Here is a 24,579-nt window from a genome sequence, read left to right as displayed (position 1 = left end):
ATCAGAACGAACAAAATATTTAATGGATAAATGGAATTTATTTAAAATGAATTAAATCTGAAACCTAGAAGACGAGAAGCAAAAAAAAAAAAGTGTGAAGCAAAATTCCGTTCAATAGGTTCAGAAGTGTTTTTGCAACTTAAATAATTGTGTACTCCTTCTTACCAAGCCTATGGAGGTTAACCAATCAGTGTGAGGTGGGAAAGTCCTCTCACCCAAGCTACTTGTGATCTTTAGATCAATACTTGCATGTGAGTCAACATCAGGAAACTGTCCTTAAAGTCTCACGATATCTTGACAGCATAAAGAATGGGAGACTGGAGGGCAAAGTTAGAGCACTTTGTCAATGGATCAATCTGTTTCCATTTGCTTAAGCGTCCCTCAAGATGATTCTTGATCCAAAGGTAACCATGCAGAATTACAGCTTAGAAATACAGCTAGCACTTCTAATTAGCTAAATTCAGCAAAGGTAAGCCTCAAGTGCATTGGCATGCAACATCAAGGTGGGAGAGTGATAGAGTCTGTCTGGTCTCTGAGCGAGCAGACAGCTGTTTGTTCCCTGAGCTCAGCAGTAGACTAATGGGCAGAGCAGCTCTGTCTCATGTCTCTGAGCCTGGCTGGAGGGGATATATTGATAATCTCCACGAGGATGTCTCAATCCCCACAAGAACTCCCAGACCAGTCCCCTGGGAACAGTTGGTCTTTCTACTCTGACACTGTCATACCACTGAGAAGGAGCAGTGGGGCTCCTTCCTGCCTTTTGAAGCGCCCCAAGTGGTAGAGAGAAAGAGGAAGGGAGTGATCCAGCTCTAGAGATCCAAGCCCCAGCTGTGTCAGAAGTGCTAATTTGGCCTTAACAAGGAGCTTGTGAATTTGCTATTCTTCCTGGTTCAGGGCAGGAAGGCAAGCTCAATCTTTAATCTATCACTTTTATTGAAAGTGTAGTACATGAAGATAGCTATATCTGTAAATCTATTATCTCAGCACACTCGGATGATGGTCTTTGGAGCAGTCACTTTAGTTCCATGCTGCACATCATCCTAGTTCTGGAACAGCTGAGAGCTCTTTGTAAGATAAGCTTGGGACTTAGGGTCCAGTCAAGAGTGGTAAAAATATATCAGGAAAAATACAGTACTCTTTTCACAGTCTCTTGGTGTCAACTGATATTGAAGTCATGTAAAACTAAAAAAAAGACATGCTGGATAATAGTAACTGGAATAATGGCCTAAAGTTATAAATTAGGCCATTGGATATCTTATTTTTACGATTAAAGCATTTTATGAAGGATTTCTGTCCTTTTGAAATACAGGATTAAAACAAATAGTTTTTTTTTTTTTATCGCATTCACCCAGGACGTGATCACAGACAGGCAGAGTCTGATATCCATGATATTAACAAGACCTGTAAGTGGGTCACTGGCTAGATCCTACATACTGTAGTGTCCACACTCCAGGGCAGGTGCAGCTCGGTTCCCACTTGCTGACCATGCTGGGTGACAAGGATTTAACACCAGAGGGCAGGGGAATAGTCCTCAAGTTTCTGAGTGAGTTACTTAGATAGCACTGCCATTGTTCAAGGAAGAATTTCAAGGTCACGACTCTACAGCACTACACTTGACAGATAGAAGGATAGAGGGATGTAGGGGGAGGGAATGCAGAGACGAGAAAAAGATGGCTGGCAGCCTGGAATTGAGTACACTAGTGTAAATAAGGGATAGGATCACATCTATTCCCCTGACCATGAGTCATGACTTGACACGACAAGGTTAGTGAGGTTGCTCTTCTGAGTTTTCACATGAGACAGGGTGGAATGATGCAGAGTGTCAGTTTTGTGCACGTTGACAAGTCGGTGTTGCACATGTGTGTCAGTTATTTAGATATTCTCACGATTGCTCGTATTACAACAACATTAGAAGAGAGAACAAAAAGCAAAGACAAAATTGCCATTCAATTCAGTGGGCAGAAAATCAAAAGAGACAAAGACAACTTAATAATATTTACACAGAAAAAAAAAATCTAGAACCACCAGTCTTTTATTGCTGTTAAACTTAAAAATCTTTATCTAGAATGAACATGAATGAAATCCAGGCATAGTGAATTGACACTAAGGGATAGGAGGGAAAAAAATAGCATACAGGATTCTTAGCATAAAGTTATCGGCATATTCATTAAAAAGGACTGCTGAAGGACATAACCAAAAACATCCTGCATTAGCATTTTTTACGGAATACAATCTACCTGAAAATTAGCTACCAGGAGCTTTTTCAAATTGAAATTCTAACACTACCTACTGTCATACGGAGCATTCTAATTACTCACTAACCTCAATTTAGAAGCCATTAACACATTCCTGGTTGTGCTTAGACTTGGCACGCCATAATCTGCACTGGCACTTGCATACAGGCTGAGAAAATGCAGGGCATTGCTGCTAAAACACAAACATGGCAGTTTAGCATAGACCTATGTTACTTTAAAACTCATTCTCATACCTTTAGTATATCACAGAAAACCCTAATGAGTAAAACCTAATAAATAAAAAAACATAATACATACAATTTACACAAAATGAAACTATGCTTTAAAACACTTAAGTTAGTAGTGCATGTAAATGAAAACATTTCAAATAAAATAAATAGCATAAATAAATTCAAGTATTTCTGATGTGCAGTGATTTTCCCTTCGTCAGCTGAAAACATCTCATTCTGAAGTGTAGGCATAAACATGTGTATGTCGGCTGCAGCAGTGCAGAATTGTACTCTCTTCTCTGAGAGGCATGTTTTCAGAAGACCTTCCTTCATTCTTCAAGTAGTTTGACAGAACCTTTCTGTACCCCTAAATTCTTCTTACTACTACATACTGTGGCAAACTGTAATAAAATCATGTAAGAAAAACAGCACCGGCCATTGGCAAACATTGCAAGCAGCGAAAAAGAAAAACAGCATTGTATGTTATCTTTCTTAAACAATGAGCATAAACACAAATCCCATTCCATCTAAATTTCACTGAAACATTCACTGTTATTGACAGAATTGTTTTGCAAGTCCTGGACATAAATCCATGATGGGGAATCATATTTTACAGTATAATAAAGGATATAACTGAACAGCAATTTTTTTTTTTACACGAGATCCACGGGCACAAGCCGAACTCAAGGGAGGGACTGCCCAACGTCTGCCTCCGATGTACCAACGACTACATCTAAAAAAGCGGACTGGCAAAACCCCTTTTTGCATGCTTTCAGAGTTAGCTTATCCCCAAGGAGGGGAGGCATCTTTGCCCCTTTCCTCCCCAGGAGGCGGCGAGTGTCCAAGGTGGATTAGAAGTGGCCCATGCGGGTGGTGAAAAGACTACGAGAGGCCACGTTCCGGCTTGAGCTGGAGGAAGGCCACTTGATGATGAACTGGGAGGTCACTGGCACCAGATACCTACACACACACAGAGAGATGGGAAACAGGGACCGGGGATGGACAGGAGATGTGAAAGCAGGATTAGAGCTGCAAAAGGTCAAATGAGGAGATCAGGCTGCGTTAGCAATTTGACAACATAAAGCAAACCCACCCAGCTACCCCCCTACTGTCCAACCCAACACGTTCAACCTCTCTGTTTTCCCCTGATCCCTTCTTGTAAGTGCCGTCTGTTTTTAATGATGAGTGACATTTTGCATCTTCACTCGGGCAGCTGAACAAGCTTCGTGTTAATAGACTGGCGGAGGACACTGTTTAACATCAATGCTGGTAAATCTATCTAACAGGAGAAGGATGTCCGAAAGTAGATACAGGCTCAGATAATTAAGGCCTGAAATGAGACGTAGAGGTGAACCAACTGAGACATGAGATGACCCACATAGGATAGCTGTTCTTATCTCATCACAGATTGTTAATGAGGGCATTTAAATTGTTTGTTCATTAAAAGGCAGAGAAAGCTAACACAATGGTTTGCTTTAACCAAATGACCTAAAACCTGGTTAGTGCAATTTGTCAGTAAAAAACAAAACAAAAATAACAACTGTAATGGTAACTGTAAAATAACCCCTGGGCTTGTCACTGTAACTTGTGACAGTTTCCTTGTATAATATCCCCAGGACAAATTAGCCATGCTGCTTCTTCTAAGTATACTAAAAAAGATTTGCTCTGAGGGCTTCTGCTGCATTGCCGCCATACCCAGGAGACTTGTGAAAAGTCAAATTAACTTCATTTAGTTCAAGAAGAATGCCCTTGAAACTGCTCAAGAGTACTGCTAGTGCTTGTCAAGCAGATATTTTAGAATGTAGATTAACTTCTGTACATCCAATCCATTCACCAATCTGCAGTAATGAATGGGGGGAAAAGACACATTTGTTTTCATCAAAGCTCATTTTTCTCATTTATTCCCATATATAAATGTCACTATTTGAGAATATGAACAGTTTTATCAAGTAGTGACATTAATTAGACACTTAGTTGGATGTACAGTCATTTAAAATGTATGCCAGTCATTTAAGAGATGAGATTTTAGATTTTTATTACATTTTAGGAGTTATTCACATGAAAATCCATGTAATTCCAAATGGGGTTCACAAATATTTTGCCAGCCAAAGGTGCCATTCCCATATAAGTCTCTGACAAAGGTGTCTGTTTAAGGATGCATGTAAAGGGGCTCCATGACTCAGAGTCCAATCAAGCTGCCGGCAATATTTAATTGGGCCTCTATAATGCTTCCACCAGGTCCTTGGCTTTTGATCACTGAGTAGTTCTTAGGAAAACCTGCCAACCGAAAGCCCCCTGAGAGCCAGCAGCTGTCTAACTGTATTTTTCTTTTTTGAGAATGTGCAGGTCTTCCTAATTATACACAATGACTTGGAGATCTGCACGTATCTCCAGTCAGTTTGCATGTTTAAAGTATATGTTCTGTAGTCCTGCCACACTGTACTGCAGAATATTGATGGGGAAAATAAATAAATAAATCAGACTTGTTATATGATGTGATATGGGACTTGATAGACACACACACACAATATATATATATATATATATATATATATATATATATATATATATATATATAGATATATATACATATACATACATACATACACACACATACACACACACACACACACACATATACATATATATATATATATATATACATACATACATACACACTATATATAAATATATATATATGTATATATGTATATATATATATATATATGTATATATATATATATATATATATATATATATATATATACACATACATACATACATACACACACACACATACTTTTTTGAAGTATTATATTCAATAACAAAGTTCATGTTTAAAATTTAATATATTTGAATCTGTAAACTGTCATTAGAGGGTTAAAAAAATTTGGACCAGAAAAAATCCACTTAATTTCAAACAAGCATCATATATTCTAAGATCAATCTCAACAGGAATGACTGGAATGATGGTTTGCAGCCTACATCCTTTTAGAAATGCATCTTAGACAGTCACTCAGAGAATCTGTCTCTGCCACCCTTATGGCTCTGGACCCTGTGTCTCTCCACTGGCCAAGACTGGCAAGTGGAGGCAGATGTAGGACAGGCAGCGTATGGGTGCAGGTAGGGGTGCAACGCACATGCCAGAGAGGAGGATGAGTGGCTGTTGAAAGGAGGGGGGGTCACCAGCAATATGGTGCCATGCCCCTACTCAGACATCATTTTCCTAACGAGGCAAAGCATATGCCGGCTAAGTGAAAAGTCTAATCTGTCATCCCCCTGCTCCGTTCTGCCACTGAGCCGTCAATGAGGCATGTCCTGGGAAAGATATGGAAGTGCGCGTCATGCACCATGCAGTGAAACTGTTGCGATTCGCTGTGACGAATGAGCGGGTGCTTGTTGCCATGGTAAGTGGAGAGGATGGAGGAATGGCTTGCTTGCTTTCTTAGAAAACTTTTTTTTTAGTCAGTCAGCACCCCCTCCAAGATGCCATGTTTAGAGACAAGCGAGCTAAAGTGGCAAACAGGTGCATGAGGGTGGGTGGTTAAGGTCTGGACAGACTGGAGATATGGAGGGAGGGGTTGATCCATAATCAAGAGTAGAAAGACCTGCGTCAAGGAGTGAGAGGGTAGAGGAGGAAGGGGTCGAGCCACGAGACGAGACTGGTCCGGCTGCTGAGGGCGAGCTTCACCGCAAGTCCGCAAGTCACCGCAAGAGCAGAAAGACAGGGTCATAGTTTTAATGTGGGAGCTGAAAATGTTGGAGGCCATGCCCATACAAAGCTTTAATCTTTAAGGGAGGATATAAATTTCTCAAGTCAGTAAATATTTTAGTGAATACTAGCATCAGAATAATACAAATGTTGGAATAAATGAAGTGTTAGCACAAAATCTGAAACTTCAGTCCTTGGCCAGAGTCCAGTAAAATTTCACAGCTCTAAGACACCTAATAAACTTGGTAGTTAAATGCTAAGTTGAATTAGGTGTCTTTGAGCAAGGATAACACTTAACCAGAACTGGACTCCAACACAGTGGAAAAAAAACAAAAACACAAATGTAGCATGTTTGATTGACTTAAATAAGTATACAGCTGAACACAAGTGTTTGATTTATCATGCATACTTTTGACATGCTTTATTCACACTTAATTTTTATAAATGGGAAATGAAATATTGTATGGGCAGGACCTTGGTATAGACTTGAGTCAAGTACAGTGAAGCAAAAATACAAGCTGGAAAGTCAGAGAGTTTAAAATAGAAATACATAAACCTATTTCACGTAAACATTTTAAAAAAATCCAAACATCTGGACTTGGATTACACCTTAATTTTTGGATTACACCTTGTGATTACACAGCTGTTAGCAAACGCTGAGTTCACCTGCAATTAATTGTCTCGATTGTTTAGAAAGAAACTATTAATTGATAGCCTTTAAATTTACATTACATTCTAACTAAAAGCAAAAACATTGTGCTATATATTACAACCAAACGCCTGTTAGAATATATAGGTATAAATCCTCAGGCTGTGCACAAGCTTTTAAGATTATTTCGCACTGTCTCATCTCTTTTATAATTGAATTAGCTGCGCCTCAGGGGGCCTACTAAGTTAAGTGATAATCTGAGGGTCATTCTTTCCTGTTCACAGCTTCTCCTGTGCAGCTGAAAAGTCAGATATGCCACCTCCCAGCCATGTCCCCGTGAACTTTGCTACTCAGGGGACCGAGGTGGAACAGATGGAAAAGAGAGGCGTGGAGGAAAAAGAAAGTCTGAATGGAGGGATTTACCTGGGGTCATCCCACTCCGGGTTGAATCCGGTCAGCGACCCGCGCGACTCCACTACGAACTTGTAAACTATGAGCAGGCAGTCACGGCACAGCTGCACCAAGCGCTGGCAGCACTGCAACTCCTGTGGTGTCACCACATCGCTGCTCTTGCTGAAGATGCTCTCCCATGATGACCTGCTGTTGGTCCAAGCATGTACAAGCAAAAAAAAAGGATCTTAATATAAAAGGTTCCAAAAAGAATTCAGTAAACACCCCAGGACTTCTGTCTCACCAGATGCTTTGATGAATGAGTGTCAAAAAAATTCAAAGGCCCTGGTCCTCAGCGTGGGCTGAATAAAAGGGAAAATATTGAGCTAAAATAATGTCTTTTTCTTTTCAAAGTTGGACAGCAGCAGTGATTGTGTTTGATTGTGGAGATGAAGGAATATAATGGCTGGGGATCTGAGAGTACATTACAGGCGAGGAGGCCTTCACAATGCTCCCATGCTGGGCTTTCCTCTGAGCACTAGCTGCCCACAGACCTCCTGCATGCACCGGGCCTTGATTAAATGGCAGCAGCATGGGGTGCTTAGCACCATCACTAATCCCCTAGTGCCATGCATACTCTCATTAAGTTAAAATAAACCTGGGTGGTTACATATCTCTATATCTGTCAATTATACGTACAAGTGGGTTGTTGAAAAACCTTGTAGACCCACTACACTACCCACACAAGAAATGAATAGAAGAATACTTCTGGGATTTTATGTATTTCTTTGTTGTCCTAACGGTCAAGAAACACAAAACAATTCTGGTTTGGCTAGTCAATTTAAATGCTGTTAAAGACAATTACACAATAGAATTTTCATTTTCATTCATGCAATTATCCAATAAGACAGTCACACAGCAGCAGAGCAATACAGAAAATCATGCAGATAAAGAGCTACAGGTTCATTAAACTGAATGGTTGAAGAGTGGAAAAACATTGCATGTTTTTTTGTTTTTTGTTTTTTTTATTTATTTATATCTGTGTCCTGATTCCCGGTTGACTGAAGTGGAACCTGATGTGCTCTTGTGCTGTTGTTGTCCATCTCTCACATTAACGAAGCGTTGCCACCCACAGAAATGCTGCTTGTTTTTTGTACTATTCTGTGTAATCTCAAGAGACTGCTATGTGTAAACCCCAGGAGATCAGCAGTTTCTGAAATAATCAAACCAACCAGTCTAGCATTAACAATCATGACACACTCAAAGTCAATGAGAAGGGTAAATTGTGGAGAGACTTCTTCAGTGATGTTTGATGTTAAAATTAACTGAAGCTCTTAAGCTGTATTTGCATGATTTTATGCTTTGTGCTGCTGTGACCTGATTAGCTGACTGGATAATTTAATGAATGTGCAGGTGTACATGTTTTGCTATTAAAGTGGCCGATAAGTGAAAGCACCATTTTGAATCTCTGTGTAAATGTCTATAAATCGTTGCTAAGTTAACCTGGATACTTCTTCAACAAATGAAACCATTTCATTCAATAACGTTACTAACCATTTTCTGGAAGAGTGTTACAAATAATCTTTAAGTCAAAAGAGGAGTTCAGCCAATCATCTTATTTATTTGCTCTGTAGCTGTATTATGAAGTGCCCTTTACCCCGAGCTGCAGAAACAGTTCCACAGGCCTTGACCATGGCTCCAGAGCAGGCGGCTGAAGACACGGTTAAAAAGGCGGTAGAGACGTAAACTGTCAATGTCAGGCTCCCTCCAGATCCTCTGGAGCAATGAACGAACATTTGTGCGGACGATGTCCAGGACCTTAACGTATGAAGCACATAAATGAGAACAAATGAATGGCACTACAGAATCTAAGCAAGCATATACAATTAAAATCATATTATTCTAAGAATATTTTTTCACTTTCTATAGTCACAATCAAAAAAGACTCAAGAATGCAGATTTGGTGCAGGTCTAATCAATCGATGAGGTCTGTAGTGAGGGCTGGAGAAGGGGGAAATATGGATAGGCAGGTGCAAAGACTGAATAGAGTGATTGGAGTGCAAGGCTGAAAGATACAGTAAGTACTAGAATGTCATGCTCAGGCTAAACTCAGGCTAAACACGTTGAAGAACCCTAACAGTCCCACAGGCTGATTTTTCAGGCAATTTTCTGTCATGTGACACTCAAGCTCTAAAAGATCTTCTGTTGGAAATTCTCTGCAGTGTGATCTTTTATATTTCAGCTAATATTCAGCATGACAATGACCATCACTGAAAATAATCAGACCTTCATTATATTTTTCACGTCAATCAAAATGGATGGACGTCAATCTTGCACTATAGATTTAGGTACAAGTCTAAGAAAAGGTTTTGAACAGAAGTCTTTTAAAGTTATCCTAATTATCTATAGGGCTGTATTGAAAATTGGCAAATTATGTTCAAAATATGATCCGGTTAATACCTGGAGAAAATGACTCACATTTAGATTTGTGTAAGTTTTTTAGCCAGTTTGTTCAGGTTACTGTAATTTGCATGCACTAAATGCTTTCACGATTTTTCCCACCTTTACAAGCACCAGCTAGATAAAGAAACATGCTGCCGCATACAAAAGACAAATAACTGCAAATGTCATTTAGACTAATGTCATAACATACAGTTAAAAAGGCAACATTGAGAAAAATCTTAAATCCTTAAATAGACTGTGTCTAATTCTAATGATTAGTTCTATTCCCATCTTTGCAAATGATTCTAAAATTAGCAGTTTGGGTTCTATCTACATTAACTCGCTGCCAGCCTAATTAACACTTGATACATAGCACAGTTACTACATCGTTACAACTACTATATACCACATTTCCTAACTATCACAGAGATGCAAGCCAAACAAAGAAAGTCTTTTTTTTATACAGAATAAACTAGAAGGGTATTGAGCGTACCTGAATTTGAGGGCTTAGTGATGACTAAATGTTTTGCTGTTGTATATAATTGCATAGGATGTATGGACAATTCATGATTATTTGTCATAATGTCAAATTTATATATTAATTGTACATGTTAATGTTGCACAAAGCTTCAATTCCAGGGTGAAATAATATGGTTACATTATGTATACATTATATTAAGAACTGTAAAAATGCCAGCAATGCTGAGTAATGCATATAACATGGATTTTTGGCTCAAACGGTTCTGAGCTCTGAATATAGATGTGAAAAAATGTTTTAATGGATGACTCTATGAATACAGTCATACAGAAATATAGAGCCATATTTTGACATTGGTTATTTATGAAAAAGGCACATAATCCTTTATATCATTAATAACATCAAGAACCTCATAAGAAACAAACAAATTTTGTAGGTCCTCCATTTCCTCAGATCTTTTATCCTGGATCAATGAACTGCTTGAGATCACACCACAGTAAAAATGTATAAACATCTGAAACACACATCACTTCTTCTCTTTTTCCCCAGCCACACCAGCTCAACATTTGTCACTGTATACTGTATAACTACTTATATCCAGGTAACCAGTGGATTTCTACTCTTCACTGAGCATCACCCATTGCTTATAGTGTGAGGTGGATAGGATTCAACACCAGAGGACCACGTTGGGTTTCACTTCTCTCAGCCAAGAACACAAAGCTGAGGCTGCAGTGGGGACAAACTGATCAAAACTGGACAAATAAAGACCAGAAAAATGTATGCCTGGTGTGATGAATCTTGATTTCTGCTGAGGCACACAGATGACAGGGTCCTAACAGCATTAATCCATAGATTCATCCTACATTATGTCAACAGTCCAGGCTGGTGGAGGTGGTGTAATGATGTAGGGAAGATTTTCTTGGCACGATTTGGAGCTGTTAATACCAATTAATCATGGCTTGAATGCCACAGTCTGTTTGAGTATTGTTGCTGACAATGTGTATCCCTTCATAGCCACAATTTACCATCTTCTATTGGCTATTTCCAGTATTAAAAAGCACCATGTCACAAAAGCAAAATGAGTTTAAAACTGATTTTATGAACATGACTATGAGTTCAGTGTTCTTCGATGGCCTTTTCAGTCACCGGATCTGAATCCAATAGAACACCTTTGGGATGTGGTAGAGGAGGAGATTTGCAGAATCTCAAAGAAATGCTTCCAAAATCTTGGAATAGATCTTCAAAACAATCAGGCTGTTTTCAGAGCCTAATAAAGTGCCCAGAATGCATTTTATACAGAGGGGTCCAAAAGACTGAGACCAAAATGAATCTAGGGTTTTAGTTTTTCACTGTAAATTGGAACTAAACAGAAGGTTTTGATTTTTTTAAATGTTGAAAACAAAGAAAGGAAATCTAAATCCCTATCTGAATACCAGCAACTTTGCAATCTATCAATGATTTTATTTCACACAAATCACAGTCAATAAAATAATAAGTTATGGAAACTGTTCTAATATTTTCAGTAGTGGTTTATATTAAAATGGTGGAAGGTGAATATGGGTTACGTTAGTACATAACAGATTTGATGGGTGTCAAATCAATCTCTAATCCAGTAATTAGCCAGCTCATTTCAATCTGCAGCATGCTTCACAAAACACACAGAAGTTAACAATATTCTAGTCTGAGAATAAGGCAGAGGAGACTGACGCTTATCAAGGAAATGCTGGTTCATTATTTGGTGCTGGCTGTTGCAGCAAGGTGAATGAAGCGGTTATACATTGGGACACGACAGGAGCACAGTGTATGTACAGCCCTACAGTTGTGAGAGGCCAGGATCTACTGCCATGATCTGATATAGAGACAGCAGCTGTTACTTAGCAACCCAGCAGTACAGGATTCTCACAGTAATTCACACCATTATACTTAACATAACACTAGAGAACACAAATAACTGTCTCTACCAAACTTTAGGCTATTTTGCATAAGAAAAATAAATATGATTTCATGGATCCAGAGTTTTCAAGAGTTATCAAACCAAAAATGACAAGAGATTAGTGCATTAGTGCTAAAAAAAATGCTACTACTTCCACCACCACTAATAATAATAATAATAATAATAATAATAATAATAATAATAATAATAATAATAATAATAAATCAATAATAGAGTTGATGTTGTTATACCTTTTACTATCAACAGGCTCATTAAACTAGTTGCATTATTCCCAAAGGATGCAGAGCTGAACAGAGCTGATTATATCATTCCAAGAAAAGATGCCCTCACTCTGTCATACTCAGTTGACAAAGCCCTAAAATGCACGCTCGTTAGAATGGAATAAAAACTCAGGCTGGTTATTTTGGAATGACAAATCCAAGTGACAAGTCCATATAACAGCAGTTTTACATTGCAATGGCAAAGTGTAAGAACTTTCTGACATTTCACCAGTCTGAGAGGGACTAAGAATGCTGACATAACAGTTCTTAATAAATTAGCAATATTTTTCAAAATTTGTTACCTCATCAGAAAATACTGCACAATGCGAATTTCCGTCCATTCAAACATTTGAGGGGCAAAAAGAAAAAAATCTAATTAAGCTTATTCTGGAGCGCTTATACTGTAGAGAAGTGGGAATGTCGAATCTGATTCCAGGCAGTTATGTTAACCTTAACATAAGCATGTTTCTAAATTTTTAGTCCATACATTACTATGGAGTATTCAAGAACGGGAAACTCTTCTGTATGCTCAATAAATAGCATCAATGAATAAATAGCATACTACTTAATCTATAATCATAATCTATAAATAGTGAAGGACAATTAAATAAGATATTATGATATTAACAATGCAAACAGTCAAGAGAACAGTTGTATCCAAATCTATCATACTCGTATTTAGTGATTAATGCTCCTGTAAGCAATGCTAGCACTTCTTCCTACCTAGAGTTAACCACCTAACTTGAAGTCAGGCAAGAAAATCTCTCTTTAAACCATTTCTCCAAAGACTGGCACTTGCACAAAGCCAAATGGGTTACAAACCTAATTTCATTTGAACGTAAAATAAATGTATTATCATCACTCTCAAAGAAATTGGGGAATTAGATTTAGAGGCTTTCTTTGGTTTGGTTCTCATCCTTTTATCTCCTTTTAAGAACAATATATTCATTAAGTTATATATAACTAGATGTTTTATAGATACTGCTATATAGACTGTACAGACAAAAATATGTGGTGGTCTGAGAATTTGTCCACAAAGCGCCTGTACTGTTACCTCATCTAAACAAATTGGTTAAAAAACAAATCTAAAAAGAAAATAGAAATTTATTAATCAGCATTAATCAGTGATTATTTTCATAAGGCATGTTAGCATTAACAGACATCAGTTTGAGTGAAAAGAGGATGATAATGAGGCTCAAAAATCCATGAGTGCCTTTTTACCTCAGGTGATTAGACAGAGACTGATGTGGATGATGCTGATAATCAAAGAGTAACTGAATTAGACTAAAATTTGGCAGGGATGCTGTTCCCTCCCCCTCCCTCCCTAAGTAGATTAGGTTACAAATGTAGTGAAGAGGAATGGACCCAATAAATGGCATTTTCCAGACTTTCAGTTTTGGAAGTATCTATAAATTGCTATAAGTTGCGATTGAGATATGTGCAAAGAAGACACCAGTCACTTCAGGAAAGCCTATTTTTCAAAATGAAACACAGCATAAAATAGGAAGCAGTCACAAAAGCTAGTGTCGCGCTCAAGCCCTTCCACTCTCAGGTGGAATATTCAGCTGACTGTCAGCACTGCTTCCACGTCAAATCCATAAAGTTTCCGCTTTATGAGCGCACGTGTATGCACAAAACAATTAACAGGCAGACCACATCATATGATTGAATAATACAACAAAAGGTGGAAATCATTTACTTCCAGGATATTCACTAACAACTGATTTTTTTATTTAGTGCCATCAAAATGTAAAGACAGTTTAGCTAAATTATTTATCAAACTAATGATCTCAATTATAATTTCTGTGTTTTACTATGAAAAAAAAACATTTTAAATCTGTATATAACGGAGTCAAATTCTGTTAGTGGATTTATAATCCGTTACCTTTCTTTGTTTGGTGGCATCTAACTTCACAAGCCAATAAGAAGCCACTTTTGGTTTATGATATTTCCAGTTGTTTAAAATCTGTGGGTGACAAAAAAAAAGCATTACATTCATTTTGTGACAAAAGACAACATTTCTGTCCCATTAAGTATGCATTTCCCATTAAGTTGCTGATATTCAGTGCATTTTTTCCCTTAGGCATTTCCTAAGAATGGCCCTGCTAAGTTGTTTTTACATTATTTGAACTGTTTTTTACTGCTGTGAAATAAAATCAATGTCTCTCTGCAATACATGCATAAACAAACACAAATCTTGACACACAGACCACACAGCGTTCTTTTTCCTCTTTCTTTCTGAAATGAGACGCTGCATACTTTATTGTTTCCTTTATTCATTTTTAACTAGTTCATAGATCAATCTTAATGTGTGACTACACTGAGATTATTATCAAGTATGAACAGGCAAATCTTTCTTCGTATACTTATTCTCTCATCAGCCCGTCTTGTCCCTGTGTTACTGAGCTAATATTCTATTTATGTTCTCTAGTGGACTTGCAAGTCAAGACAAATCTCTGGCTTGTTCCTCCTCGGAGGAAACGAACCGTGGACATGGTTACAATGAAGGATGATGGCAGAGCACTCTGGCATTGATATGGTCATAAACGTTAAATTCATCTTCTTGGATAAATCATTAATAATTCATTTAGGCTTACATCTGCTCCTTACTAATCAGGAGGCCATAAATTATGATGCACACTGATGCAGACCGATATCTAAATTACAGTGTTCCACTTTCTAATGGAAAGTACTGTACTGTAATGAAAGTTAATGTACAAGGGATTTTTCAGCTTTCGTAAATGCAATTCATGGAATTCATATTAGTCACATGAAACTCTTTCAGAAATATTACTGGAAACGTTTTTTTTTTTTTTATTACATGAGAGGCAAAGTAAGCACAAAACTTGCAAACATTTGTAAAATTTTCCTTTTGAAAGTGCAAGTGAAAAAATTTTATGATATTGGAAAGGGTCTCAAACAGGTGCTGCTGCCCAGCTGCGTTTTCCATGGCGACAGCTAATAGCTCTCATTAACCATACAGGTGGACGGCTAATGACACTATGTACAAAATGAGACATAGTGAGAGAGAGAGAGAGAGAAAATGAGAGCCAGTGCTACAGGCAGCACTCTCCACAAATGAGCTGGGGGAACAAGGAGAGCGGCATACTAACTCACCTCGTCCAGCACGGCCTCCGCTTCTTCCTCACTCTTCCCTGGGAATCGGATGTGCAACTCCCCCAGCGCGGCCAGCGTCTGCCGCGTCAGCTCCGCCTCCTGCTCCTTGCTCCTCGCGTTCAGCAGGGACTCTCCCTGCGGTATGCGCACACACAAACACACACACAATGCAATGAAGATGAATTAGCGCACGCTGCCTTTTTTCCTTCCGTCATCAGCTTTTCCTTTTCTCACCGCTCTCCGCAGGCCCGGAGAGCGATGCGAGGCAAGGATGCCACAATTAGAGTGGCACAGCCGCAAGCTATTGCTTGGCGGCTCCAGCCTAGATCCCAGAGGTACCCGCTGTGCCAGATGAGCCCAGGTGACTGGAGGTTGGCTCAGCATGTCAGAACTGTCAGATTGTGAGACGAGTGTAAAAGTGTTAGTGCAGCGCTGACTGTAGGACATCTTAACACTCGTTACAAAAAGTGCTTAAAGAGAGGAGCACCGCTGAATGGAGGGAGTTTAGGGGCTAGTAATATTAGCATAAAAAGAAAGAAAGTGTGAGCTGGGGCACATGTTAGAGGGAGCAAATGCGGGATATGAGTGTGTGATGGAGCCATGGTGCGTATTCTGACATGTTTATGAACACATTTCTGTGTGTGCATACTATCACTCAGAAATTTGTGGCAACTGACTTTGGTGTGCACAAGAGCCCATATCATACAAGTGACCCTAATTCAAAAAAGATCCAACTTAACTGTTTTATATACACTCACCAATCACTTAACTAGGAAAAACTTTACACAGTCATTCAGTTATCTAATTGGCCAGTTGTGTGACAGCAGTGCAATGCATAAAATCATACAGACATGGCTCAGCGGCTTCGGATAATGTTCACTATCAGAATGAGAAAAAAAAAAATCTTAGTAATTTTGAATAAGGAAAGATTTTTGGTGCCAGTCTATTTGGAGTATGTTTGATGTCAACTCTTGAGGCTACAACAGCAAAAGATCATGTTGGGCTCCACTTCTGTCAGCCAAGAACACAAAGCTGAGGCTACAGTGGGCACAGGTTCACCAAAACTGGACAGCTGCAGACTGGAAAAAATGAAATCTGGTCTGATATATCATAATTTCTGCTGAGGCACACAGATGGTAGGGTCAGAATTTGGTGCCCATAGCATGAATCCATGGACCCAAACTGCCTTGTGTAATCAGTCCAGGCTGGTGAAGGTGGTGTAATGGTGTGAGGAAGGTGTTAATACCACTCAGTCATGCCTTGAATCCCACAGACTGTTTTAGTATTGTTGCTATGTGCATCCTTTGGCCACAATTTAGGAATCTTCTTATGACAATCTATGATAATGCACCACAAAGCGAATGTCACAAAGCAAAAGTCCTCTTAAACTGGTTTCATGAACACCACAAAGATTCAATATGCTTCGGTGTCCTTCCTGGTCACCAAATTTGAATCACGATGCACACATTTGGGATGTGGTAGAATGGGAGATTCACAGCATGAAAATGCAACAGAAAAATCTGTACCAATTGCATGATGCAATCATGTCAACATGGACCAGATTTGCAAAGAAATGTTTCCAGCATACAGCATCATGCTACAAACAACAGAGGCTGTTTAAAGAGAGAAATGGGAGCCTTGCCAGTATAAGTGTAGTGTTCATAATAAAGTGTTCAGTAAATGTATAAATAAATACATTATACCATACAGTACATACTTGGCTTTTCAGCTGAAGGCGCTAGATTAAATTACTGTGAACATAGTCTGGTTTAGGTAAGAGTGTGTGTGTTTTACACTTACCGAGGTGGAATGGATAGTGCCCAGGCTGCTGCTGTGGGGCATTCTGTGGGCAGAGCTGTTGCGGCTAAGAGAGTGTGAGCGCAGAGCTGTGTGGGGTCGAACCAACGATGTTGGCGTAGCTAAAGCTCCTGCATGGGCTGATGCCACAGCAGTGCTTCCCATCTGGGGCATACTCTTGTTCGAGGTGCTTCTACTGTCAGTGCTGGGTGATTGTCCACTAAATGAAGCGATGGAGCGTGGGCAAGAGACAGAGCGGCGGATGAGTCCTGACAGCGCTGGTGAGGAAACTGAGCCCAATTTCTCTGGTTTGGGAGAAGGCTTCCAGTGCACTCGGCCTGAAAAAGAGGAAAAAACAAAGCTTTTTTACATTTCAAATGTTGTTGTTTTTATTTAACCATTGAGTGATACTAGATGCCAGAATTAAGTCTTTAAACTAAATACGTGAGCTAAGAGAGTAATGACTAGACTCTTAGATACACACAAAAGCACTGACAGGCCTGTATTGAGGCACAGATGAAGTAAGAATTCCCCCTCCCTGACAACAAACACAGAATAACTGTGGCTTCCATTAATCACAAAGGCATGTGCTGGTCTTAGTGGCCTAGCTCTGCAGTTTTCGGATTAGAGCCGCAGCAGCTTTTGCCCACACGCGCGCCGAAGTGTTGAACGACCTCCAGCTTGTCCACGGGCCAGCCGGCCTCGGTGTTCTGCCTGCGAGTCTTGAGGGAAGGAAGTTGCCAAGTCGTGCGCATTATAGGGGCTTAGCTTAGGCCACCCCCAGATGGGGCGTCAAAGTCACTCCAGCCTCAGCGACTCACTCACCCCTCAAACTTCAGCCAAATCACGGCTTTGTCCTTCATTCCAAAGCTAATGGAAAAACTGGAGAGTTTGACCGCTTGCTCAAGCAAAAAAGAATCTTTAAACAATCCGCTCTGGCCCTGTGACACTTCAATACAAGCTGGCATGTTGTGATAGCAAGACCTGGGGCATGGAAGGACAAAGGCAGGTGATGAAAATAAAACTATAAGAACTATATGTTTGTGGACCCCAAGGAAGTTTGAAACCTTTCCATTTTGAGAGAATTGGGTTTGTTTGCTCTCTTTTCAAGGTAAACCAAAAGCCCTTCTGTGAGGATCTCCCGGAATTGCGCCTTTCCCAAGCTGAGACCCTAGGCTCCTTACAGACTAGTGGACTAAAACACATCAAAAAAGCTCATTAAGGCCACTGTGTATGGGAGCCTAGAGAGCTTTCAAGCTATCACCCACTACTGCCAGCCAGTCAAATTAAGAGCCTCTGGACTGCACCATCAGATCCTTGTGACCCTAATTAAAAAAGATGGATTTTGCCTGTTTCATGTATTAATTAGGTAAACAAATGCATTAAACTAGATTTACATCTGTAATTTGGGGTTAGCACTGCAGCTGACACCACTAGATTGCATAATTGTGTCTACAGTTGATCTGTCCAGAAAAAAGGCTTGAGGGTGTGTATGTCTATCTGTGAAAATGGTATAAGTTTGTTTAAGTAATTAAGAAGCCTTCATGGTTGTATGAACAGCATCAAGGGAATGAATTCCTATCAAGGGCTGTGATATAAAAGAAGGGGAATGTGTGCAGCATAGAGAAGACTGTCCTAACTGGCCCCTGATGAGTACTAACAAAGAATCATTTCCTTCACAGACTTACTGGAACGCTCTGAGGCTTTCTGTCTGCTCTCCCCAACTTCAATGGAGACCTTCTTCTCCTGGAGGTCATTGGTGCTCTCTTCCTCTTCATCTGTGTTTGAGCCTGACGTTCTGCTACTGTTGCAGCTGCCTGAGCTGTCTTCATAGTCCCTGTGCCTCCTGGGCATCTGGGCGCTTTCAGGCATGGAGGACAAGGCCTGCAGAGACAGATAGACATGTCCAAGCCAATGATGTCCAGTGACTTTGGGAGGAAAAGACAATGTTAGACAGAGACAGTGCCTTGGCGGATATAGCTTTCATCCTGACTCCAATTAGCATTTGTCATCAGCAGTAGCTAAGGTGACATGAGTGGAGAGGGTAGGTGGATAAAGTGATGGGAAAAGGAGGGGGAGTAGGATTGTGACACGGCCCTTGGTGTGCACCTTGATGACAAGTTGAGTGTAGACCTGCCTGTGATTAATGTCACAGAGGCGAAGCGTTAATTCAGTATAAGTAACTCTGCCCAGATACCACCTTTCACAGCTAAGCATTCAGGAATATTAATTTATCATTTCCTCCCAAGAAAAAAAAGATAGGGAAGCAGAGTTAATTGAAGTGAATGCCTGTCTTGCGCTCAGGAAAGAGCACACTGTTAGCATTAATAAAGCATTCACATCAGTTATTCAACAGCTAATTTAGCTCGGCTTTCTCTTGCAAAATTAACAGTTAGGCAGCTATTGCGAGCACAGGTTTAAACAAATCAATTAGAGAAAGTGGGAGACGGAGACTGAAGAGACGGAGACGAACTCAAACATCTATCTCCTTTTGATTGTGCTGCTCTCCGTGGCATATTTAAGTGGAAATGCTTAAAACTGAATCCCGCAGTATTTCAACTGCTTCATTTCTGCCCTGATTTTTCCAGATGGCCCATAAAGCACCCCTGGGAGTCTGTCTATCCATCAGATCATTGAGCGCTGTGGGCTCATGGGTTGTCAAAGAAGAAAAGCATACTCAGAAGTGACAGGGGCAAATTAATTTCAACTAATGCCAATTGTGTAAGAAAGAATAGTTAGCCTTGTGAGCTTGATGTATTTAAAAAGGCAACTTACCTTCACTCCTCTCTGCCTGGATGTCTTTCCCATCAGTTTCTCATCGTCCAACTCACACTGCTCCAGCAGATCCAAGATGTCCTCTTCCTATACACAAACAATACAGAAATGTTGTGTTTTAAATGATGGTCATATGAACCGTTTGGCCAAAGATTGCTGACTTTTGCCGGGGGATAAAAAAGTGTTCTAAATCAACGTCTGATAGATCATACAGGTGTGTGCATCCTTTAGTCTAGAGCGGGCCTCACCAAATGGCGGACCGCGGTCCGGATCCGGACTTGTTAAAATTCTAATATTATCATATTAAGCATCTCTTTATTATAATCTAGTATTATAAGATTATATAAACTCTTTGATATTAATAAAAAGATAAATCTTTCGTTCATGCGCAGTTAATCTAGTTATTACGACAGGAGCGTCATCAAAAGCCAAGCCAATCAAATCGATTGTTTCTCACCAATGAGCATCTCCACATGAGCATGAGACTGGCACTAACCCCATTTAAGCCAAGATTCAAACTGCTGGCAGGACAGTTACATGCCCATTTCTCTCACTAGGAACGGAAGATGGAAAGGGAGTAAGGAGAGGTGGAAAGGAGAGAGGAAAAAGGGAGCTGCTCAAAGCTCTGCACTTTTCTTTTATTCAGTAAATTCTGCCCTTTTCTGTTTTACTTGAAATGTTCTTTTGCCTAAGGTTCCTGTGTTATTAATGTAGTTAATGTCTAAAAAAGGGGCAGCTCAAAAGTCTTTTGTTTAATTTTTTTCTTAAAGATTAAAAGCACTTTTATTTTATTCAGAAGATTCTGAATGTTTTACATTACCTGAAATATAGCCCTAAGTTCAGGCTGCACAAAGCTGTGTTTGCACTTTTTATTTATTTTATTCAGAAGAAATTCAGCGTCTGTTGTCTGTTACTTGACATGTAGTAAAGACAACTACAGGATTGTTTTCCATTCAAGTGCCATACAAGTTCAGACTTTGAAAACACTTGAAATGTAACAATAAATTATATAGAAATGTATGTGCGTTATTGATTTTATTAACATTAGGGTACACTATTTTAAGTCACAATATAAGATTCGGACCTTTGCTGGGAGGAAATTTTAGTAACTGGACCTCTTTGAATTTTAATTGAATGCCCCTGGTCTAGATCAATGCGCTTAAAAAAGCTAACTAGTCTACTACCACTTCTTAGCCTAGCCAGTTAGGTATACAGACAACCATTGTGGAGCTTTGATAATTAACTTTCGGTGAACAATTTAATTAACACAGTTGTACTAAATGTGAATGTGAACCCCTCTGTCAATGTCAGACTCCTTTTATGTTCCTTCTATACACCAGAGTGCCATACTCAATACACACTTCACCTTGTGTTAGTGTTTATATTAAATAACAGTCAATTAAAATCATTTAATATAAAATCCAGCAAATATCTAGACTAAACTATGTTTTATTTTCTTGATTTTATTCCTCTGTCCAAAAGAGTGAATACACAATGAATTACATTTTCTGAAAGATGAAATATCCTTGACATAAAACATCACATAAAAGGCTCTCAGATGAACATTTGTCTCCAGTCATCTTGGCAGGTTTATAATGAGAAATACTGTCCGCTGTTCAACAAAGAAGAAGAAAAAAAAGATAAACTCTTGCAGAGTTAACACCTGTAATCTCCTCCCTGATTTGTTCCACTAGTGCAAATGGACATAAGCATATTCAACTCCATTTCTCACACATCTGTGCATTGTTTCCTAAATCCAGATTACCATTCAGGCAACAATCCAAAGAGAAATCAGGCTGTTAAACACTCATGTGAGTTGAAGCCATTTATCTTCTCCATGTTGTGAAACATTCCAGCGACTTATGATTAAGGAAACTGATTTCTAAATCACCTCTTCTTCAAATCCAATGCTTGAAAGCGCAAGCGAGTTTCTTCCTCAGCAATTCTAACCCGTACCCAAATAAGCCAGATCCACAGATTCCACTGTATAGGAATTGCATTCTCATGCAGATAGATGTACATTAGAAAGCAGAAGAGCTGCCCAGGCCATATCAGCCATTCTGATGCATGTCTAACTGATCCCACCACAGGCATCTCAAATTCCATTAAGATGGAGAGTGTGAATGGGCGATATTTAAAGAGGCTGTCCAACAATGCAGCAGGCTGATGTGCCTGAGCTGACATATATTCATGCCTTGAAAATCCTCTTCAAACATCTCCAAATATTACTGAGAAAAGGCACGGGACGATGATGAACTCCAGGCGAATAAAGAATGAAGACAGAGGCAGAAGGGAAAAAACAACGAGTAAAAAGGCAGGTGGTGCTTATAACAAAAAGGGATGTGTTTGGTCTTTAAAACATCATGTTCACTATAGACTGGAAAGCCTTAGACTCACGCAACAAGGTCATGGCAGGAAACATAAGGAGGAGCCACAACAGTATCTTGCAACAATTCCTTTCTTCTCTTGCTATTTTCTAGCTGAAGGGATATTCTAAATACATAGAAGGAAAGAAGAGAGAGACAGAGAGGGCAGAGGTAGAAGGGAGGGGGGGAAAGAAAGAGTATTCTGATTCTGCTGAGACTCAGGTACATGCCTTCATTCGTTTCAGAGGATTATTCATTTCCTTTTGAAGTGAGGCTGCTCGCCCAGCGAGGAACGTCTGAAAGGCAACCGAGAGGAGGCCCTCATACTTCTCCAAGAGCAGCTTGTCATCTGGGGGGTAAATACGTCTGTAAGCAAAAAGAAAAAGAGAGAGAAAGGCCATAGAGTGTGAGTGAGGAGAATGCACCTGCTTATCATATTCTTTAAACAATGCACAATCACATGTTTGACACCAGTGTTGGTATTAAAGTAATGCACTTTTGTTAATATGATTATTAAGGCTTGATGGAGTTGCAGTGCCTTTGTTGGAAGGAACTCGAGGGTGAAAACTAAACAGAATAACATAACAAGTCTTGTGTAAACCTTCCATTTTATCTACGTCACACATCATGATTTAACGTGTACTTACCGTGTCATGATATTAATCTATATAAACATAAGGTTAGTAGGAATTCTAACTAATATCTGTCGGAGATACATATTTTTGCCTGGTAAATATTCTGTTATGTTTGAACGCCCGCCGTAGTCAGGAGCTCGACCAGCTGTTGGATAATTAAGGGATCAAGGAATGTAAATGTTAAGATCTTTGGCTAAAGCTCTAAAATCCATTAAGGCCTGCATATGTACATTATGGCCAAACTTGTGCGGCAGCATAAACCTATTAGAGGGACGTGGGCCATTGAATCTTCTCACCTCTTCTTCTCTCGCCTTGTTCATACGTGGTAATGTTTAAATCTTGGTCTGCCCCACATATTTTCTGAGCTTTTTTAATGTTTCAGCATCTTTTTGGTTTGTTTTTATTAGGATAGATATGTAGGGAATAAAAATTACATCAGCTGGAAAACAACCTATTTAAGAACCAGATTCTCTCCCCGTGCTTCCTCTGTGCTTTTTAAGTGGTGGCATTATTCCAGAGCGACTCGTCACAATTATTCATCGAGCAGTGTGATAAATGCTACAGACACTAAATGGCTGTGGCTCCTCTTTGAAGCAGGCTCCTTGTACCTGAACTCTGTTCTAGTAAATGGAAAAAAGGTTAGTTGGGAGACTCAACTAATGAGGGGCGCCTTAATCAAGTCCCAGTGCCGCTTCCCAATTGGGGGGTCTTCATTAGGCAGCACCAGACGCTCGGCATTCGAGTGTAACAAACAGAGAGCAGCAATGGTAATAAAGCCCAGGGCACTGCTGTGGCGTATAGCAAGCACTTCTTTTAAGCAAAAGAGCATTGGCAATGAGCAAAGGATGAGGTGAAGCCAAACCACCCCTGACTTGTCCTCTGAAGCAGGCATCTGCTCATCTGACAGGCGAATATTAAAAATTGATGATCCCTGTTCTCTGTGGCCTCATGTAAGAGGAAAGCTCCTGATACTTTGGCATAACATGCCGTAGGTCTATGAATGTGCATGTTTAAGTGTGTGCATACCAAGGGGCATTCAATTCACGCCCTGGCCGCTGTCTTTTCTCATTTCAGACCCATTCCGCTTCTTGTTTCTTCCCTGAACTGGGCCGTGTAGCTGTTACTTTCGCTAGTGCTCTATTCTCCTGGGAACATCCTGCTCCATAGCTGACCTTATAAATGTAAGAAGAGTCCCGCAGGACGAGATGCTCCCGTGGCCTACCTGTAGTTCCCCAGATGACGCTTTTCGTACTCCTCCCTGGAGATCTGTTTGCGAACCTGGGCCAGCCTCTCTTTCTAAAACAAAAATATACAAGGGTGAGGTCCTTAGAAAGGATCAAACTCAATTGGGTTTATTTCGACAAACAACAACATCAGGCATCTATGTACCCCATTAGAGGCACCTTAATGAAGTCGAGTATCAGAGCGAACAAAGAGCTGAATGCAAAAATCCACCTCTCCCTTACACTTGTTAATATGTAGAGTTGAATCATAATTCATATGGATTTAAGTCCCGTGTTCCCATTTTAATACATCAAAA

General features: G+C 39.7%; 1 protein-coding gene across 6 annotated transcripts in view; it reads right to left on the bottom strand.

Moving 5' to 3' along the window:
* Positions 1–24,579, bottom strand: part of ttll7 (tubulin tyrosine ligase-like family, member 7) — a 78,010-nt gene that overhangs the window by 20,541 nt on the left and 32,890 nt on the right. For 3 of the 6 annotated variants that reach the window (XM_047810247.1, XM_027160358.2, XM_047810249.1), the window contains 10 exons: positions 24,262–24,335; positions 22,635–22,770; positions 20,039–20,125; positions 18,952–19,147; positions 17,267–17,601; positions 15,467–15,601; positions 14,235–14,315; positions 8,873–9,033; positions 7,249–7,425; positions 2,015–3,424 (listed from right to left, as the gene is read on the bottom strand). In XM_047810247.1, the coding sequence (XP_047666203.1) occupies positions 3,316–3,424; positions 7,249–7,425; positions 8,873–9,033; positions 14,235–14,315; positions 15,467–15,601; positions 17,267–17,601; positions 18,952–19,147; positions 20,039–20,125; positions 22,635–22,770; positions 24,262–24,335 (1,491 nt within the window). In that variant the 3' untranslated portion in view covers positions 2,015–3,315. Of the gene's footprint in view, positions 1–2,014; positions 3,425–6,072; positions 6,150–7,248; positions 7,426–8,872; positions 9,034–14,234; positions 14,316–15,466; positions 15,602–17,266; positions 17,602–18,951; positions 19,148–20,038; positions 20,126–22,634; positions 22,771–24,261; positions 24,336–24,579 lie in introns of those variants that run through there. The other 3 variants (XR_007139965.1, XR_007139966.1, XM_047810248.1) reach the window with 2 other exon arrangements.

This window comes from Tachysurus fulvidraco, chromosome 2, assembly GCF_022655615.1.
Source record: "Tachysurus fulvidraco isolate hzauxx_2018 chromosome 2, HZAU_PFXX_2.0, whole genome shotgun sequence".
NCBI lineage: Eukaryota > Metazoa > Chordata > Actinopteri > Siluriformes > Bagridae > Tachysurus > Tachysurus fulvidraco.
This window is presented reverse-complemented; position numbering and strand designations above follow the sequence as displayed.